We start from the raw sequence: 22,195 nt of genomic DNA on the forward strand, positions 1-22,195 counted from the left end.
TTTGGTTAAATGTAAATAAACATGTGTCTGAAGGAACCTTTAAAGTTCTGTACTTCTGTACTGGTGCCACTGTGGGTTTATAGTTGGTTCAACTTGCAAACCTTCTAAAAACCAGTTAGCTTTTTTAAAGAGCCACTTACGTATGTCTTTGTGTCATTATATACTGTATGTCTGCATATATCTCTGCTTTCACGACACCACAGACTACGGACTGAACGTAGCACAAACTATGCTTATATAAATGAACCTGCAGTTAAACGTCTTAAATACAATTATATTATCTATAATTACAACAAAGCTTTAGTCAAGCCTGTTGGTCACGCACCTTGATGCAGCTGGTTCTTTCTTCAAGAGTTGATGCCACTTAGGAACCAGTTTTCGAAATAGCTTTTTGGCTGTCGAAACACTGGCTTGGTGGAAAATGTATTTGTGTCTAAACATGACCATTTAAAATTATGCTGTTGCTAGTAGAAGTGGAAGCACACACACAAAAACCAGAAAGTGAAAAGATGTATGTCAAACCTTTACCGAAAACCTCATCATGAATGAAACCATTGCTCTGTTACATAAATACCTTTAAATTCATGCAAGCACTTACCGTGGAGGTGAGTCGGGGTACAGGTTGTTGACCTGCGACAGAGTCTCTCTGAATGAGTCAAAGTCCAAACCAGGAGGAAAGTCTTCTATGCAGGTAGACCTCAGTTCTCCTACTGAACCTCCATAGGAAAAACCATCTGGTCCTGCAGAGGCACAGACATGAAGTTATATTTGATAACGACTTTTATCATCCAGAGACTAACAATAGTATAACTGAGGTGACTGTCTACAGTTTCTATCATTTTGTGTTTGTCTTTTGTTTAATATTTGCTTATTGTCTTGAAATTCAATCTCATGGGAAACTGAAAACCTGCTAATATTTTCGGAAGCAAGTGCATAAAAGTGTGGGTGAAATGAAGAAAAGCAAGGAGATCCGATGATTTATATGTTCAAATCATTTATTAGTTTGGTGGCTTATTAAAAAGTGTCAAAAGGTTTATTTACACACTGACCATAGCTAGCTCGGAAATGTGGGTTTCGGAGTCGACTGTCTTTCCGCAGGCTGCCGACAATGATGGTGATGCAGGAGAGGAAGAGGACCAGACCTATAACAATCCCCGCCACCACCAGCGGAGACACCAGGAGAGACGCTTCCCCTCCCGACTCCCTCTCACTCCGGCAGTCTGGGTACTCCCCATGGCTCTGGTTGGAGCTCACTGCAGTGAGACGGATAGAGGAGGTCAGGTTTAAGTTTGTGAGGGAAACATGTAGCATACAGTGAATTTAGCTTAACCTTTTCACTTATTTGTGAAAATGTTATTATGTTTAATGAGCAATTAATGCTAAAAGCAATAAAAAAGCAAACTGTGCCATAACTATTCCTAGTGACTCACAGTAATCCTTCATTTTTTTTATTTCAGACATGTAAGAAACAATGCATCTTCATTTGCACTTGTGAGTTTTCATAAAAAATTCAAAGTGATGAGAGAAATGACGAAAAAACATTTATTAAATTTCAATTTTGCAGTCTTTTTTTTTTCTGTGTTGCTGGCTGTAGGACAATACTTTTATTTGTATCTATGGTTGCACTGAATACAAAACAGGAGAAACTATCAAAGTATTTAAATGATTTACACTCACTATCATTCTCATTTCAGTCTCTGTGCTCCTGTACTGCTTGTAATTCTTGTATTTCTTTCCACAGTTATGTGGTTTCACACAGATTGTTCTCTCACCACCAAACCACTCTCAGCAGACCTCTCTCCTCCTGTCTCAGTAATATCTGAGAGGAGACACTTCTTTATCTCCTCTTTCCTATCTAGTTTCTTTATCATCATTCTCTCCAAAGAGAAATCACATAATAATCTTTATTGATGTGGATCTCAATAGATATAAACCTTGCTGACAGATACACAAAGTTTAAGTTAAAGCACATTAATGTGATGTGCTTGTATACTCTTTTCTTTTACTTTCCCTCTTCTCCCGGTCACCTAATTACTCACACCAACCTTCTCACCTGCTTCACATTCCCTAATCAGTCGTCAGTGCTTAAACAGCCACAGGTTTGCTCAGTCTGTGTCAAACCGTCAGTGTTCTTGATCTATTTTTTGCTTTCTTTTGGTTCTGTCCTCTTTAGCGTGATTTAAGTCATGATGGGAATTGAAATGTACAGAGAGTGGGGTGGTGGAAGAGAGAGAAAGCAAGGACACAATAATTTATAGGGAAGCAAAAGGGAAAAAAAAAGAGGAAGATGATAATAATAAATGGTGATAGTGATGTATTTGAAACCCCTCAGGGGACTGGACCCAGCTGCAGAGAGAAAGCTGAGAAATAGGAGATACATTTTGTCTGTGTGTGTACACACAGTGAGTAGACAGTAGTATGGTTGTAAACATATTACTGACAAATCAATGTAAATGAACTGAGATGATCAAAAGTTAACAGCAAACCTATAAATCATCAGATGTCCAACTTCAGAACATGATAAAGCTTTTTTTCTCCAGTGAAATTTTCCCACATTGTCCCAAAATTAAGCATAAATCAAACGAGGTGAGCGGCAGCTCCTCTGTTGGAAGTTTAAAGAGATCATAAACTATAGAAAACAATCACTCTGTCTGCAATTTAAATCTTTATGTGCCAGGAAAAGATAATAGAAGGGACTAAAAGAGAAGCTGAGGAGAGGTGACAAAGCAGCAACTGCCAGGATGTGTTGGCACAAAAACAATAAATAAATATACGGTAGATGTACCGCCTTTCTGATGGTTTCAACTTAAAAACTGAAAGATTATAACCTTGTCAAAGTAGAATAATGACAGAGCTGCTGCTGTGGATTGTATAAGAATGTACAGGTGGACCTACTAAAGTGACCAGTAACATGGGTAATTCACTTTGACAGCTTGCCATTAAAGCTACTATTACTCCTACATTTACTATATTGTGATTAGTGTGATGAACAGTCAGATGAAGTGTAGTGTAGCTGCAATTTGACTTCATCTTTACTCATATTTCTTTTCATCTTGTAACAAGATGCAACACATGATGCAGTGAAAGGTTTTCCTTAACCAGAACCTCAGCCACAGTCAAACATGTGAAACCTGCTCTAGTTTCAGTGCACATAATCACATTATCAACAATTTTGCCTGAGTCTCGCCACCAGATCTTCCTGTGCAGAGAAAACGCGTCCCTAATTGAAAATAAATGGAGGGGGTGCATTTTTGAGTAAGTGCTATTAGCTGTGTGCATGACGTCTTTTTCTGTGGGAGTAGTAATTCTGAAGTAATTCTTGTACTTGTACATCAAGTGAAGTAGAGTTATATGACAGATGTTAAAAAAACATTAGTCCAATGAAAATATAGATCGCATTGTCTTATGAAATTACTTCAGGAACGATGAAATAGGACATGATGAGTGTGTGTGTGTGTGTGTCCAGTCAGATCGGAGAGTCACTTTAAATCATTTATTTTTGGGTGTCAGAAGCTATAAAGGTTAAGGGCCTGTGATATTGACTGCTGCTGCATATGCTGCAGCACTTTGTTCATTAGCTGCAGACATTATACAGAAGCATCAAGCAGCTGCTTGGATTTGATCTGACAGCTTGTCAATATGAGTTAGAACCACGTTCTTTACAATATGAAACATACCACAGCTGCCTGCACATCCACAGAGGGTCAGGATGCACAATAAGGGGACGACAACAAACTCAACTGTGGCCAACAGCATCAAGAACTTCAGTCGTCAGTGAGTAAAAGAGGACTAAAACTAACAAAGACAAGCAGCTAATTAAATATTTTACTTTGCGAAGACACAGTATGATCACAAAATAAAAGGTTGATCTTCACAACGTCTGTCTGACTGAGTCTCTTTATATTTTTATGCAGTAACAAGTAGGTAAGTTGATTGCTAAAACAAAATTCAATGTATAGTGTCAGGAGAAAATGTGATGCATTACAGAGTGTGTTTAAGAAGCTTGTTTATAGTGAGCCTACATCACTCCTAAAACACTAATCAGCTAATGGACAACATTTATCACATTTGACAGTGAAGGATAATTATGCTGGTAACACAACACACAACGATCAGTATTAATGCAGTTAGACCGGGAAGCTTATTAGGATGCATAAACATCATAGAAAATCACAGACCACACAGCTGGATTTCTAAGCCAGTTAACTTCAGTGATCTTGAAAACATCATCACCACAGCATGCAGCCAAAGACTAATTATATATAAGAACAATATCATATTTTTTATATCATTTCTTCTCTAAGGCCTGAAGTAAGAAATGGATGTTGCTCTGAATGAGTGTGCTGATCAAATGACAGCTTGATCAACACTTGATCACACCGTTAATGGCACAGTCATTCTTCAGGACTGAGTGTGTGTGTGTGTGTGTGTGTGTGTGTGTGTGTTCAGCATCAGAAGCACCAAGATGACCTCCAGTCTCTGAATCTCTTGGGATGCCAGAGATGTTCAACTGCTTGCAGAAACAGTGCTCTTCCTCCTTTTTAGACACGCGAGTCATCTCTACACTAAAAATATCCCTTTCAGAAAGACTCAAGTAAAGCATGAGTGTCTTTATTGAATATGCAGGGAGAAGGAAAAACAAGTATACTGTATGTGAGTTTATAGAGGCACTGGTGCCATATGTATACCCTACACATACTGTTTGCACATACAGTGTCTTTATAAGTACTGACATGTCATTGTGGCTGTGAATATGTGACAGATGTTATATGCTCACTTGTGCAGTGTACTGAAACAGCCTCAGGCTCCCGACAGCCTGGTCAAACGACACCAAGAGGCTCAAAGAGAACCTCTTGCTCATATGCAAATCCTCCCGTAGTTCTTTCCTTCTGTTCCTCGTAGTTTTCCTACTCTAATCCTTGCTGTTGTTGTATTGAACAGGAGCCAGAAGGGCTTTGGTGCTAGAGGAGGGAGGACACGATTGGCTCTGAACTCATCTTTGAACACAACAATGAAATCCCACACACCCATTAGGCTAAAACATCATCTACCTAAAGAGTAACCACCAAATCATACAACCCTTTAGTTGGTCTTCTCACACCAGCTGCCACCAGACTGCTGTTTATTTTACCATAAATGTTGTATTATGTCTGAATAAGGCAACAGGAAACCTTTACGTCACCTTGTTTTTCATGCTGAAGGTCACAGCACACACTCATCACCTTCAATATGCGTTGGGGTGGTTTTAAACTCTGGGGCCATGATTCTTTGGCTGAGAAAAAAAGAATTGCTCTGTTTAGATTGAGTCAGCTGCTGTCCCAAGCGAAGGAGCTGAAGTATCTTGGGGTCTTGTGAGGATAAAATGGAGCGTGAGATTGACAGGTGGATTGGTATTGCATCAGCAGTAATGCAGACATTATACCAGACTGAGCGAGTTGAGCCACAAGGAAAAGCTCTCAGTTTAGCTGTCAGTCTAGAATCCAACTCTCGTGTGTGGTCATGAGCTGAGTAGTAAACGACTGTAGTGGCTGAAATTAGTTTCTGCTGGGATGCAGGACATTTAAAAGTACACTGGAGAGACTCCATAGCTCATCTGACTGGAGGAGGCCTGAGGATCCCCCACGAGGAGGAGAGAGACATCTGCAACACCTTGTTGAACCAGCTGCCACCACAGCCTGAGTCTGGATGAATACATGCCAACAGCATCCCAGTGAGAAAAACACAGAGAGTTACAGGCTACATTATAATTCCAGTCTTTGACTTTATTGATTTAAGGGTGTAATTACAGTAAAAGCAGTGTATGAAGACAGAAACCCTGTGTCCAGACTCTAAGATGATTGTGGCTCCAGTGGAGTCGGAGCAATAACAATACTGAGAAATAACAGCTAAACAAAAGTAGACCTTTGGCAAAGTGACCTAGACAATATACATGTAAGGGAATTTTAAATTCTTGAAAGGCAGATGCGTTCACTGTTTCTCTCTGAGAGGCATTTTGGTTCCATCCACCTGCAGCCTGATGCTGTTTCAAGGTTGACGGCACATCAGGATGACTGGCAGGTGCACTGCTATGAAGCGAGTGACAATGAGGAGAGAGTACTTTGCTGACTCCAGGCAAAAGTTGTGCACTCTACATTTAAGTGATGACTGATATTTGATGTAAACAGTCTTATGCTATAGGAGATATGGTGATTGTGGGAGGGATGGGCTATTTAATTACTGGATTTTAAGCAGGGGTACACCCGTGATCCCCCCTTAAATCTGCATGCCACCTTTAACCTAGAGTCAGAAGGTGATAGGTTGCCTGTTAGTATCATGGATGGATTACTGAAGAGGCCACAGGAAGATGAAACATTACCACAAAGAGGCACAGTGCATTTATTCCTAATGTAACAGACACTAAGGCACATGCACTGCATTATTAAATTAGAATGTGTATTTAGATTAGGTAGTATGTGGGTCACAAAACATTACAGTGTGTATGAATATAGGTCAGAATACATCATACATCCTCTTAATCTCTCTCTCTTCCACTCCCATGTGGAATAGATGGCAGAGAGACAGATTATTACACCCTGATGGCCCACATTCCTGCCTTCCCTTCATTTAATCATCCAGCCCTTTCCTCACTTGTTCAACTCCCACTGTCCCTTGCTGTTATTGTTGTTTATTTCGTTTATCTGCATGAACGATTTCTGACCCACTAATCAGACCTAATTCTGGTGAAATCACTGCTTGTGGACATTGTGATTCAGAGGATTTAGGTTTTCAGTGTAGTGTCACGTCTTTGTGACATAGTCGCATTGTCAACAAGTACACAGTTAGAATATACAGTGAGGGAAAAAATTATTTGAACCCCAGCTGATTTTGTAAGTTTGCCCACTAACAAAGAAATGATCAGGCTATAATTTCAATGGTAGGTTTATTTGAACAGTGAGACACAACAATGACAAAAAAAAATCCAGAAAAATGCGTTTCAAAAAGAGTTATAAATTAATTTGCATTTCCATGAAGGAAATAAGTATTTGATCCCCTATCCGTCAGCAAGATCTCTAGCTCCCAGGTGGATCTTATACAGGTAACGAGCTGACATTGGCAGCCCTCTCAGCTCGTTACCTGTATAAAAGAGACCTGTCCACAGAAGCAATCAATCAATCCAGATTCCAAACTCTTCACCATGGCCAAGACCAAAGAGCTTTCCAAGGATGTCAGGGACAAGATTGTGGACCTACACAAGGCTGGAATGGGCTACAAGACCATCGCCAAGCAGCTGGGTGAGAAGGTGACAACAGTTGGTGCAATTATTCGCAAATGGAAGAAACATAAATTAACTGCCAATCTCCCTTGGTCTGGAGCTCCATGCAAGATCTCACCTCGTGGAGTTTCAATGATAATGAGAACGGTGAGGAATCAGCCAAGAACCACTCGGGAGGAACTTGTCAATGATCTCAAGGCAGCTGGGACCATAGTCACCAAAAAAACAGTTGGTAACACACTACGCCGTGAAGGACTGAAATCCTGCTGTGCCCGCAAGGTCCCCCTGCTCAAGAAAGCCCATCTACAGGCCCAGTTTGAAGTTTGCCACTGAACATCTGACTGATTCAGAGGAAGACTGGGTGAAAGTGTTGTGGTCAGATAAGACCAAAATCGAGCTCTTTGGCATCAACTCAACTCGCTGTGTTTGGAGGAGGAGGAAGGCTGCCTATGACTCCAAAAACACCATCCCCACTGTCAAATATGGAGGTGGAAACATTATGCTTTGGGGGTGTTTTTCTGCCAAGGGGACAGGACAATTGCACCGCATCAAAGGGAGGATGGATGGGGCCATGTACCGTCAAATGTTGGGTGAGAACCTCCTTCCCTCAGTCAGGGCATTGAAAAGGGTCGTGGTTGGGTACTCCAGCATGACAATGATCCAAAACACACGGCTAAGGCAACAAATCACTGGCTCAAGAAGAAGCATATTAAGGTCATGGAGTGGCCTAGTCAGTCTCCAGACCTTAATCCCATAGAAAATCTGTGGAGGGAGCTGAAGGTTCGAGTTGCCCAACATTGGAGAGGATCTGCAAAGAGGAGTGGGCCAAAATCCCCCCTGAGATGTGTGCAAACCTTGTGGCCAACTACAAGAAACGGCTGACCTCTGTGATTGCCAACAAAGGTTTTGCCACCAAGTACTAAAGCACGTTTTTCGAAGGGATCAAATACTTCTTTCCTTCGTGGAAATGCAAATTAATTTATAACTCTTTTTGAAACGCATTTTTCTGGATTTTTTTTTTGTCATTGTTGTGTCTCACTGTTCAAATACACCTACCATTGAAATTATAGACTGATCATTTCTTTGTTAGTGGGCAAACTTACAAAATCAGCTGGGGTTCAAATAATTTTTTCCCTCACTGTATAGGCATATTGCAGATTGGTGGAATAGCACTGTATCCACGTTGTTTCTGGACTCAGTTGAGACATGTTCCCCTAAAATCTACTTGAAATGAAATTCACCTTGTCTGCCTTAACGTACAGTTGGAAACTTGACAATTTGCTCCAGAGGCCATCTCCCCTGGGAAATAAATGTGACCAAGAAGACCTCCTTGCCTTGGGTAAGGATGTCAAAACCCTGTCCTAGTTCTGTGGCAACGGTTTTGGACAGTACAGTGTCCTAAATATCTATTTCCACATTGAATATGATCAGTCAATCCGTGCAAGGACACGTTTGCATGATGGAATTAACTGATCGAGGAATTCTGGAAGAAATGTTCTAAACTGGTCTCAACATGTCACAGAAATACCTCTGATAAAAATATAGACTCGTAACAGATACCGACCTTCTCCTCTAACTCCAGAGGAGAAAGAAGTAATCTTGAAAATGTCAGCATGACTGGGGCTGCAATTAAAACTGGAAACTGGCATTTTACTGTACAGAAAATATGTCTTTAAAGACAGATGTCCTTCACTGTGATTTTGAACTAAAACTAGTTAGTTAGTTCATATTAAAAAGTATTTGCTGCTGCTGCTGTGTGTGTGTGTGTGTGTGTGTGTGTGTGTGTGTGTGTGTGTGTGTGTGTGTGTGAAAGGGAAATGTTTTAACGAGCAGGTGCATTGGAGTGCTGTTTACCAGACGTCTTGTGGTCTGGTTGTGTCATCACAGAAAGTTACGGGAAAACCTGTTTAAATAAATTATGTTTAAAAATGTGTTTCTATATTTTTTTATGAAAATATAAATCATAAAAACCCAGAGCGACTCTATTATCTCTGCAGTGCAAACCAACCTGGTATATGTCCTGACAATGACTGCAGTAAATCCTGCTCTGGCTGGTCAGTCTCTGTAAATCCTGCTTTGATTGATCAATAAACATTACAGATCAAGTTATTATTGGTCAAGGTCCATAAAATGTCAATACTGACTGGAGGATGAGCCTCAGATCTTAAACTTCAAATGGTCAGAGAGTCTTTTAAATCCAGTTATGATTGGTCAATCAAGACTTCACTGCAGATGCCCCACCACTATCTGACCAGCATCCATACACACCTGTGTGTGCACACACACACACACACACACACACACACACACACACACACACACACACGGTGTACACACCTGACTATCTCCACTGAGACCATCTGGTGAAATAAGCTGTGATTACATTTTTCACTGTGGAGTGTGCGGCTCAGATATATTTGGGGAAAATGCTTCTAATTTCCTGTTTCCATCTCACCTCGCAGTGAGTAACAACACTCGTCCTTCTCACCCTATGGTAAAGAGGGCAGGTGGATATGAATATTTGTCATTATCATTTTGCAAAGTTGAATATTTTACATTGATTTGGGGTTTGGAGTGATCAAACATGACAATAAGCAGTTTCCCTACTGTCCCACATTTGCCTTCGTTTCTGTTGGAGACACTTTATCCCCTGACTGATGTCCAAGTCTGTCACATTCTCCTGAAGAGCTCAGACTTGCTCATCCCTTGAGGTTGACCTCAATGACACTACTTAGCTATTTGTGCTCTGTCACGATAAAGACCAGCATCACTTGAGAGAACAGATTATTAGATTTGTAGAGTATCAGGCTGTTTCTGGTGCTCAATACACAATCAATAATTTGTATGCACACTGTCTGTACTCTACTACTGTACTGTGTGAATATATAGTTACATATGTTTGGAGTTGCTAAATTGCTTGAAAGAATGAAAAGAAAGAAGACCTTTTGAAAATGGATGATTTTCCTTTTATTTATATGATGAACTCCCTGATGATATTATCACCTTCCTGGACTGACTAGACAGTGAAGAACTGTGAAAATGTTCTGACATTTTAAAAACGAAAGAAGTAGAGGCAGAGGTGTCCACCGAGAGTCTGACAGGCAGCCACATGTCTGTCTGTCTGTCTGTGTGGACACGTTTAGCATCTGCCCAGCAAATTAGCATAATGCAAATTCAAGTTGGAGAAGCTTTCAAAACATTTTTGAGAGATATAATGTGTAGATTGTCCTTCTTTCTAAGCATTATACTGTCTATCATGAAGGGTTAAGTTGTGTCAGAACAGTCAGATACAAGACAATATAGTAATAGCGTCATATCACAGAACACCACTTGAGTCTCATTGTGTGGGGCCTTGCTCAAGTGATGCACTGATTAAATCATTATCTTCTAACCATCAGTCTGCTGTAAACATTAAGATTACTGACTTTATGTACATTTTGCATTATTTCTACATCCCACACAGGTGCATGCACGTTTTTAGGTTCAAGTTTCCAGTTATGTTTATGAAAATCTGTCTGTAGAGATTTAAAACCTGCTTGACGTGAACCATAAAATCACTGTTTTACCATCACTCTAGTTTTGGAATTGCTGTGCTCCTCTGCCAACTAGAAGAGAACAAGGTTTCAGGAATTCACTGCCTATATATGTAAGGTAGCAGCACACCTCAGTCTGGTTAACTGAGCTCTCACACCCACGTGTCCCTTGCTGTGAAGGAGTAGCCATGTTTTTCCCCTAAAATAGGCCAATCATCCTGCCTCACAACAGGTGTGCCAATTCAGAACAAATCCACATTCCCTTGCCTGCCTAACCTCATCTCCTTTAGATGATTATGCAAAACCCAGATTACAGTAGCTACCCATAGCAACTACAGCATTCATCACTTTTACAGCATTGTGTAGCTGCATGTTTATGTTCACTGCTAAACTTGCATAATGCGAAGATAATGGTATTGCAGTAAATAAGCTAAAACCTGCAGTAGTGTGGCCGGTTAATGTTCAGTATTCTACACACAGTATCCACCTATTTCTCCATCCACTGAGCACAGTGACATTGAACAGCTGAGCCAACACATACATTTACAAATGACAGAGTTAATGAACTGAGGAGGAGGATACAGTGCATGTGCTGAAGTCAAAGGGAGCTGATGTTAGTCAATATTGACACCAAAGACATTAGCAAAGACATTTACCCTTCAATTCTCCTTTCCTTCATCTCCCTCCCACATCTCCCTCTTTTCTTATTCTTTCAGCCACTCAAAACCTCATTCTTCTCTTTTCCTCTACTACCACACTGAGAGTGCTGTTTTCTCCGACTTCTATTTCACTCCCTCAAGCTTGCACAGCTTTTCTTTTTCCATCTACTATAGATCTGTTGCTTCTTTCCTTTTTCTTTAAACTATGCTTCATCATATCTCTCCCTTGTTTCTCTTGGTGTTTTATTAAACATATACAATGGCAAAAATAAGTATTTGAACAGAACCTTTTGCAATTTCATAGTTTTCTGCATTAATTTGTCATAAAATGTGATCAGATTTTCATCTAAGTCAAGAGTATCAAAGATATAATGTGCCTAAAGTATTAACACAACTTTTTAAAAAATCTTTTATGTCTTTATTGAGAACAACCATAAAAAGTATGTTAAACCTTTGAAATTAATTACTGAAACATTTTTCCAATACTGCTGAGTGTCAATGTGCACTTTGACAAACTTCAGGCTTTCAGCTATGTTCTTTTTAGTAAGCAGCCGCTTCCTTTGTGGTGTCCTGCCATAGACACCATTACTTACAGTAGACTCATGAATACAGATGTTACTCTTGTGGTCATTTCGACTGGCCGCCTACTTCATGGTAGAGCAGCCACAGTCCCAAAGTGTCTCCATTGTTTGTCTAACTGTAGACTGGTGAATTTTGTAACCCTTTCCAGCTTTATGTAAATCAACAATTCTTGATCTTAGATCTTCTAAAAGCTCCTTTTGGTGAGGCATGAATCACATGAGCGTATTCTTGTGCAGAGCAAACTCAAAAAGTATTTTTTATCAGTCAGAGTAGCTCTAGTCTTCCCCTAAAAATAATCTCCTTTCAGGTATGCCAATATGCTCCAACATACTTTTTCTTGCCACTGTATACGTGCACAATAAAAAGAAAATCTCTCCTATTTGTTTTGCTTTGCTCTTCTTACACACACACACACACACACACTGACATAGAAACCTGACCACCTGTGGTGTGTATTAATTGTCTATGGGCCCTGGTTAGTGAGGCGGAACAGCCTTGATATTTGCCAACCTGCCACCCATGAAATCTCCCTGTATACGCACGCGCCTTATATCAATTTAAATAGATTTAATAAACGACCTTCCACTGTGACTAGAGGATGGTTGGATGAATGGTCAAAGAGAGATAGGTGGATAAGATATAAGATGAAAAATGCCACTAAATGCAATTTTTCCTCCCATTTCCATAAAGCATGGGAATGTGATGATTGATGGCTTGGTGGCAGGAAGGCAAGGCATCGTGGTGCAGTGCTGATAGATGGATAGATGGTGTGTGCAGTGAGGGGGAACTGAGTGATTCCATTTCAGATCTGCTCTCATCTGATACATGCACATGCCACTGCTCTAATATGTAGATTGTGTTTAGCTTTTATCTTTTTGCACTGATATGAGAGGGTGGGGTATTAAGACACACACAGTTCTCTGTCTTGGACAAGTCATTAAAGGCATTTCACCAGTTCAATCAGAAATATGTTCATGCTTGCACCCTTTTCTGCTTACAGCTCAGTACGCTGACTGAAGGCCTTCATTTAAGCCAGTTGTTTCATTGCTGTCAGGTGTTAAATCAGTGTTTCACTGATGTGGTCTGCTGTGAAATCCAGCATCACATCTTTGCACGACTTATTCAATTAGTAAATCTTGATTGAAACAATGCTATACAGTAGCTGTGACTCTGGCAAGACTATTTTCTTTTAGCTACTAGACAGAAGCAAAGTTCAAATCTTTGTATTACAAATCACACGTCTGCCTCAGGAGCTCTTCCAGTCTGTATAACAAATGACATCCTATGTCTCTAGGAAACCCCTAATGTGGCTGTAGGAGAGCAGCACTTCATCAGAGAATAATTTGTGGAACATTATAACCTGCTGAGACATCTGTCTGAGGCGTGTTTAAATATTATATTTTCTGTTTCTACTTTCTACACAGTCTTTCTGTAGGTTGACACAGGATTGTGTAAAATGTCAACCTGTACAATACAACACATGAAGAAATACCTTGACATATCTATAGAGCCGCTCATCCCAAAGCTTTTTATCTGTCTCCGTTCGCTCTGTTCTTTTATTCATCATTCTATTTCTTTTCCTAAGAGGGAAGCACTGTTGGTGGGAGTCTAAACGCCCTGGAGCTCTGGAGCTGATGGAGGGATTTCAGGTGTCAAGGGGAAGAGAGAAAGAGTCAGAGAGGGATGTGAATAATAGATCAGAGAGGAGAAAAGGAAAGTGGGAAAGAGTCTGGAGAAGAGAATGAGCGAGACATAAAGGGTGGGAGATTGAGAGAAGTCAATAGAGAGAGAAAAGACATGGACAAAAAGGGGATAGAAAACCACACATCCACAAAAGTCATGCATCTGTCCAGCCATCCTTCGATCTGTTCATCCATCTATCCATCCATCTGTTCCTCCCTCCTTCCGTCTCTTCCTTGCCTCCAGTGTGGTCAGGAGTTGTTGCATAAGACTCATTTTTTATTGAGACACGAAGCGTCTATAAATATGTCTACCTTGTTCTGTGGAGTTTAAAATCTCAACCTGCAATTCAGCTAAAAATAAACAGAGGATACCCACAACAACAACAACAACAACAACAACAACAACAACTACTCAATTTATACAGTAGAAACATGATTTCAGAACAACTAAGAGCATTACTGTGTTTCAGCTTTAAGCTGCTGTGCTCCACTGAGGCAGAGGTTAAACAGGACTTAATATCACAGGAAAAGTTGATGCACATGTGATTTTAAAAGCAAATGTTTGTACTTTTAGACTGAAGCTGCCAGGTGCCGTGTCTGTGTTGATCCATGCTGTATTTAAATGTGATGGCTTCAATTACATTTGTGCATTTCCCCTCACAAATCATCAGGGATTTTCAGACTATATCATGGAAAAAGGTTTTATCTGTGTTTATTGTGGTTATTCTGGATCTGGATGAGAAAAAAGCAGAAATTAATATAAAGAATTTGAAGAACTACAGTGTAGTAGATTTAACTCTACGCTCTATGTATGTTTCAGCATTTAATTCGTTAATTACATTTATAAATTCAGTAACTTTAGTGGTCAATATACTGTAAATGTACAATTTCCCATTTTGCACTTTGCATGTAATTTTGTTTTCGGCATGATTAAGAGATTATCTTATCCATTAAAATGTAAATGTACAAAATGAAAATACACAAAGTGATCAGATGCACAAAAACACAAACAAGAAAAAGTTCATGTTCCTTACCTGAGCAGATCAATTTCATCAGCATGAACCCCTGTTCACAGTGTTTCCTATTGGCACATCTCAACAGGCAGGAAGCCAACTTCAGCTGGACTGTACCACACCGAGCTGCTATATATGTAACCACAAAGGCACGGAGAGAGAGAACGAGAGAGAGGGAGATCAGCACAACAACGTGTGGGTAGCAGGCCTAAAGAGAACCAGAAAAGAAAACAAACAGGTAGAAGGAGAACGAGAGAAGTAAATGAAGAGAGGAAGAGGTGCTGTGTTGTTTCTCCAAGAGAAAGAGGGAGGGAGCAGAGACTGATGTGCAAGTCACAACCTCCAAGCCCGGCTGTTTATAAAGCCCCAGGCAAAGTGTGTGTGTGTGTGTGTGTGTGTGTGTGTGTGTGTGTGTGTGTGTGTGTGTGTGTGTGTGAGGCAGTCAAGTGGCCGCCCACGCCACCCAGTGTGTGAATACGTGTGTGTGTGTGTGTGTGTGTGTGTGTGTGTGTGTGTGTGTGTGTGTGTGTTTATTTTTTATGGCTTCTTCCGGAACATGGCCACAGGGTTCAGATGTTCCAATCAATACCTGAACAACACACACACACACACACACACGAATGTATACATGTAAATACTACTGACATGAAGGTGTAACTACGACTAATAAAATTACACTAATATTTTTTTAGGACACACATAATCACACTTTTCACTGTATGAGGACAAAATAAAGACCTGCACGTATCTGTGTTTTTAATACAACTTATGTTTCTATACAAGTAACCTGCAAAAACAAGAAGCATAATTGCAACCAGACTACTTTTTGTATTGATCTAAATGCCAGGTTGCAAATACTGATGATATCAGTAAAATGTTCCCAGACAACGTATTTCTTTTCAACCAAAATATCTGATCTTGCAGCACAACATTCAGTTTTTGTGACTACAGCAACTTTAAAAATTGGTTTATGTACTCTGGTGTTGAACTGTGGACATTTCTCTATCTTTCAAGCCACGCTGTCCCCACCTCAAGCTGTCGGCCCTGATAATGGCTCCAGTCCCCTGATCCTCCTTCCCATAAACATACCTTACAGGCAGTTGTTAGAAATACTGACGTCTAAGATTAAACTCATTTTATTCTAGTGAAGTAGCTGGAATGGAGGATTTTTGTGTTTCCAACATGCGCTTGTTTCTTTTGCACAAGGGGGAATCTCTCCTTCAGCGTCCTCAGATTCTTTTTGGCGTGTAATTGTATCTTCCAGTCTTATTGTCTTCCTAAGGATCACCGCCAACCCACTGAGACACTACGCATGGTGATGGTCTTTACACATACACACCTCGAGCTGTCAAACACGTCGTCGCTGTCGAGTCAAAGCAATAAGACGTCACACTGCACTTTCTCTAATTCAGATAAATCATGAACATTGTGCAAGATTTAATCCCTCACTTCCTGTTCGCAGACAGAGTGTGTACAGGAGAGTGTGTGTTTGTGTGTGTGTGTGACTCATGTGAACCTACGATGCATTCTGCTTTGTTGTTACATAACTGTCCCTGCTCACACAGATATTACAGTCACTGCACTCTGTCAGCTAGACTGAACTATCTCGTTTCTCTCTCTCTCTCTCTCTCACACACACACACACACAGACACACAATACCCCTAACTTAACAACCAGACAGCACTAACAAAGTGTGGAGCACCATTTTATTTTGAAAAAGAACAAAGAACTACAGTTATTCTACTTTTGATCTTATTAATATTACAAATGTCCATATTAAAAATGCAAAACTGCTTTGGTAATTTAAAAACATAAAAAAAACCTGCAAATACTCTCTTTTTGCTTGTTTCTTCTGGTCTATGCTCGAGTGTGTGAATGTGAGTTCGAACTATCTGTGGGAACATTTACATTCTGATGTTAGATGCGTTTTGAGTGGAGATGCATTGGTGCCAAATCAAGCAGCAAATTCTCATCAAACGTCCTCCCTTCTTTTCTTCTAATACACAGTAATAGGATGCTTAACCTGTGGGTCTATATTCCTCTCTCTCCTTTCCTTTTGGAGTACTGTAGGGCAGGGAAGGGAGGGTTGAGGCGCTCACAGACATAGAACGAAGCACAGTCAATCACATTAACTAAATCTGAAGAGTAAGGAATGAGGACCAAAACCTTGATTGCGATGTGTCCCTACTTTTGAGTGAAATATCTTCTGCTTTTATGTTTAATTTTATCCTCATTTCCTTTTATTAGATTTCACAAATCATTTACACCATGGAGGAATGTGAAGAAATGATGTGTGAGGGAGTCATTAAACCCCCTGCTCGAGCCTGCAGATTAAATTACAGCATGATAAGGCATGACCAGCAGTGGTCCTCCAAAATGTCCCCTGTTCCCTGCTCGCTGGTCCACTGCTGGTGAGAGGGGTGAGAAGGGGGAGTCGGACTTTTAATTTTGATTTTATTTTATTTTTTGACATACAGTGAAGATTGCATTGCTCCACAGAGCACAGTGTTCTAAATTATGTTTAAAATAAATTACATTTAAATTAAATTTCCTTAATTTCAACTACAACATTCAATTACTGATTACTGTCTTTACAAACTGAGGCAGATTGTTAAAGGTGAAAGAAGGAATAACAACTTGTGTAGTTTAGGAAATAAAACTCAGTCTGAAGATACTAATATTAAAATGACTGTTGTGGAAAAGCATTGTTTCATCTCATGCATTAGCAGGAATATTAAGCAACGTGGTTTCAGAAGGATTGAGATTTTTATAGACTCGAGTGGAGTTTGAAAATGGAAATGATGCCATTTCTCTGCAGACTTCAATTGCTATATTTGCCAGCAGAAGATTGCTGCCACATTCTCAAAATCGTGTATAAACGTCCTTAGAGGGAGTCTGGTTGAAGATGAAAGGCTTCTGAAAAATCTAACTAGACAAGCAGGGCACATTAAATACTGTATATATTTCATTTTGCATGCAAATTGTATCCATAATCTTCCTCTAAACGTTACCAAATACAGCAGGTTTAGTTGTCTAGACTTTAGATGTCGGTGGATCACAAAACACTCATGAGTTCCTTTTACAATATTTTATCATTTTAAAATATTTTCAGGCATCTTCTCATGTTGTGGCTAATTGCACAAGATGAATTAGGAAACAGTAATTGCTAAAGAAAATAGTACCTGTAACACATTTCCGAGAAGTTACAAAAGCGCTGCCAGCAAAAAGCTCTAGACACTGTGCAGAGCTTGCAATACTCAGAGGATTCGACAGGAGCAGGCAATGACTGGGAGAGAAAAGAGGGAGAGGGTGAGAGACAAAACCGTTCAGAGTAAGAGAAACTGTGGGAACCCGGTATTGCCTGTAGCCACAACAGCACTCTATCATTTCCACATCTCTCTTTCTAGTATTCCCTCTCTGTGATGCTCTCTCTCGTTCCCTCTCTCCCTGCTCTCATCCATCTCCTCCCAGCTCTCTCTGACAGTCTATTTGGCCCACATAGCACTGTCATCCATTCAACCTGTCAGTCCTGGCAATGGCACCAAGCTCGCACCGGTTCCTGTTTCTAGCTGGGCTTTCAGGACCCGTGGTTACTGTACAGTGTCTGGTGGAAAAGCCCTGTGGGTTCAATTCCCACGATGGGCGCAGTCGACGTTTTAGTGAGAAGGTCAGAGGTGCCAGAGAGGAACCATGCAGCTACCATGTGGTGCTGATGGTTGCTTAGGTCACTTTACGATCCTCCTGTTCGCCTTTGATAACATCTTGAATCGCTTTGTGGAGGGTTTGCATCTTCGGAATTGTTTTGTATGTCATTTGATGGTGTTGTGTGTGTCCGTGTGGTCATCCTGTGTTTCTTTGTGGTTGTTTTACTTCACTGGTGTCTCTTTGAAAACCACTTAAATTTTTTGTAGATGTTTAGTGTCTCTTCTTGGTTATTTTGCATATCTTGTGTTTGGTTTTGTGCATCTCCTGATGATACTCTGCATGTTTTGTGGCCATTTTGTGTCTTTCTGTGGTTGTTCGTTGTCATACTCTAGATGATTTATGTCATTTTTACAAACAACTAAATTAGGTGATTTGAGTTTGTGGAGGAATGAACATTTAAATCAGCTTCTTTGAATTGTTGTAGTAGCTAACAACTTTACATTACTTACACAACATGTACTCTAAAAGATAAACATCTCTATCAAGCTGAGACTCTCTGTGATACCGGAGAATAAACACTACATGCCAGAATCATATATCTGTTTAGCTTACTGTAGGTTTCCAGATTTATTTTAAAGTGAATGGGTTTTTGTAGCATTGACCTTCATGTGCAGAGAGAGACACTTAGATAACCCAGGGCTTTGATATCCTCTGGGGACTCAGCACTAAGACTATGCTGTCCTGACTTTGTGATGCTCTTTACATCACAAACTACCACAAAAAATCACGTGACAGCTCCAGTATGTGTGTACTATAGTATTTTTATGTACATTATATGTATTTTTTTATTTTCTCTCTGTTATAGACTTACCGGTACCTAGTTTTTATAATTTGATTAGATCTCGAGGCTAATGATTCATGTACATAATTATCTGAGTGATAAATCACTAATACCACTGTCCCTACATTCCTGTCTGCAGTGTTGCTGTACTACTGTAGGATTTTAAGACTACTGTACTTCACTGCTGAAACAAGAGAGTTAAAGTGTGTGGGAGGAAAGCCTGGGAGGAAAACTAAGCAAGAGAGAGATGAGCCTATTAAAAATCACTACAATGCACCTACAATGTTCCTATAGTATATTCCACTGTGATGTTCTTCAATGAAGGTGCAAACACTGTGAAGTAATTTATTACACTTCTATAGTGAGTAGAATATTGCAGAATATTGTGTTTATGCACTAATTGTGCACAGAAATCCGCGCCAAATACTGTGTTTATTGCTTGTATTTATAAAACATTTGTGCTTTTGTTTCCCTCCTACGTGATCCGCTGGGCTGGGATCTAATAACCATAAACTATCAGATTCATAAAACCCTCTACTGACCTCTCATTTCCTGCTTTCGTAGTTTTGCTGCTTTATTTATTCAGGTTCTTTCTATTTTTAATATTCCAGTGTGCAGGCTAGTTGAAGCAGTGGATAAATCCTTTACTTACTGTTAGATAAAGTAGTAATGCATCAAGTGAAAAGTACTGATTCACAGGTAAAAGTCAAAATGTTTCATACAGTTTAAAGTATTTTCCACAAGTGAAGCGAGATAATCAGTAAGTAAGTGTTTAATTACATTAATATTACTAGTGTGTTAATGCATAAGCAGCATTTTGATGAGGTGATGGCGCTGGAGCTGATTTTAGCTTCTTTATTCACTGCTAAACCTGTAAAGTGCATTGTTTTTATAAGCTGCCCATGTTTAATCATCTTAAAATCAATAGCTGTCATATAGTGCATACATTTATTTAAGTAGAAAGTAAAATCTTAGTATTGCAAATGCACCAAGTTAGACTAAAACGATTATTTATAAGGTTTTAAACAGTCTTTGAAATATTACATAATAGCCTGTCATTGTCAAACTGTAGCAGGACAAACACAGCATGAAGATACAGTAATGTCACTATGAAGAACCAGAGGTGTTCAGTTCATTCCAGTGTTGTTATGTACGTGTCACACACTTCAGCATCACCAGAGAGAGTTCATCCTGGGATGGAGAGAGGCAGAAACAGAAAAACGAGCTTCTTACCTGCAAAACGGTACAAACGTGTGTCCACAAGCTGCCAGGAGTTCTTTCATCAGCTCCTTAATGTCGCTTCACATCACTGACAACAGCAGCAACAGCATCCCAGTGTGATCACCGGCACCCAGGAGGTCCTCCTCCACCCTCTCCCTCCCTCTCTCTCCCGGGACTTGGCCCACCTCCTCAGAATAGCGCTTCGTTAAACTCTCGGTGATACCCGAGATTTACCAGCACGATCATCAACAGAAGCACAAGCGCTGCGCGGTCGTGCGAGCAGCCTCCTCCGAGCGGCTCCGTCCTCACAACCGAAATATCCTCCACACCACCACCATCAGCACCATCAGCACCGTCACCACCCTCCAACCCGCAGCGCCCTGTTTTTCTCGTCCTCTCTGATCATTCCTGTGTCGATACCATCATCATCACCACTATCGTTTGCTGTTTTTCCTCCTCATCTGACTCGGTCCTCTGTCTCTGGCGCCGTGCGTCTGTCCCGTGGTTCGTCCCGTGGTTCGGTTCTGCAGCCCAGTAAGTGTGTCATGCCTGCATGGGGAGAGAAGCGCAGCATCCAGGGCATGGTGAGACAGCCAGCCAGGAAATCCCTGACCACAAACGAGTCGCAGTGATGCCCTGAAAAATGACCACAGTTATTTTAGAGTTTAAATATCACTTAATTATATGTGTGTGATTGTTTAGACACTCTAGACATTATATTTTACTTCTGCACAAAATACATTAAGTATAATTTGGAATAAATTACCCACCCACAGTTACTTTTCTTGCAGCATTATGCTGTATATGATGACATTAAATTACATTTCCTGGATCTTTGATAAGAGAAAAGTAATGAATAAAATAATAATAATAATAATAATAATAATAATAATAATAATAAAAGATTCCAGTGTGGACAGTTAGTGGCAGTGTGTAACATACACATTACAGGCAGCATCCTGTACTATTAAAAATAGAATTTAATTATATGATAGCACTCTAAAATATATTGTAATATATATATGATAGCAATCTAAATATCAGAACACACAACGCCATGCAGTCTTTAGGACACACGATTGCCTGGTTACAGTCATCTTAAAGCTGCAGAGTTATGCACCGCTGGACATCACAGTGCTGATATACTGAGATATATAAAGACCCACAATCACACTTACAGTCACACCTATGTGCACTTTAGACTCACTAGTTAACCTTACTGCATGTCTTTGAGCTGTGGGAGGAAGCCGGAGCACCTGTTTCCATGAAGTACAGTGTTCACACATCCGTACAATTGCTTCAGAAACTATTCAGAGAACTCTCTCAGAATTTTCTAAATGATACAGAGCTGTAAATCTATTTGAAATAATCCCATCAATGTGCATATTAATTCAATCAGTAATTCAGTATCTAATTCAGTATCTCTAAAAGGACTTCTCCTGATCTTTAACCTTTTAACGGCTTGAGAGCACATTTTCTTTTAAAAACTTTGACATAAGCTGTTTTTAACAAGCTGGATTTTTACTTCTGATTTGATAAAATGTAAAATGGCCTTGAGGACTTTTTCCAGTACTGCTGCCTGAAAACGTTACACGATGATGTAAAACCAAACTAATATTTATGATGAAGTGTGAACATTGAAGAATCCTCACGTCAGGTAAATAAGAACACAGAGGGTGTATTTTGGTCTTTAAACCACAGTGTGGAGACAGAGTACTGCCAGCCTTCAGCCAGTTCAGATGTTTTTTGCTTGTGCTGCTTTCTTC

At 40.1% G+C, this 22,195-nt stretch overlaps 1 protein-coding gene across 2 annotated transcripts in view; it reads right to left on the reverse strand.

Moving 5' to 3' along the window:
* The window catches only part of bean1 (brain expressed, associated with NEDD4, 1), a 28,872-nt gene extending 8,322 nt beyond the window's left edge, over window positions 1-20,550 (reverse strand). The window contains exons 1-4 of one of the 2 annotated variants that reach the window (XM_026353814.1): window positions 20,442-20,550; window positions 14,743-14,850; window positions 1,050-1,253; window positions 599-740 (exon numbers count right to left, since the gene is read on the reverse strand). In XM_026353814.1, coding sequence (XP_026209599.1) covers window positions 599-740; window positions 1,050-1,253; window positions 14,743-14,767 — 371 coding nt within the window. In that variant the 5' untranslated portion in view covers window positions 14,768-14,850; window positions 20,442-20,550. The remainder of the gene's footprint in view (window positions 1-598; window positions 741-1,049; window positions 1,254-14,742; window positions 14,851-20,441) is intronic. The other variant, XM_026353815.1, reaches the window with a different exon arrangement.
* Between the last annotated feature and the right edge of the window lie 1,645 nt (window positions 20,551-22,195).

The sequence above is a fragment of the Anabas testudineus genome, chromosome 15 (genome assembly GCF_900324465.2).
Source record: "Anabas testudineus chromosome 15, fAnaTes1.2, whole genome shotgun sequence".
In the NCBI taxonomy this organism is placed as follows: Eukaryota; Metazoa; Chordata; class Actinopteri; order Anabantiformes; family Anabantidae; genus Anabas; species Anabas testudineus.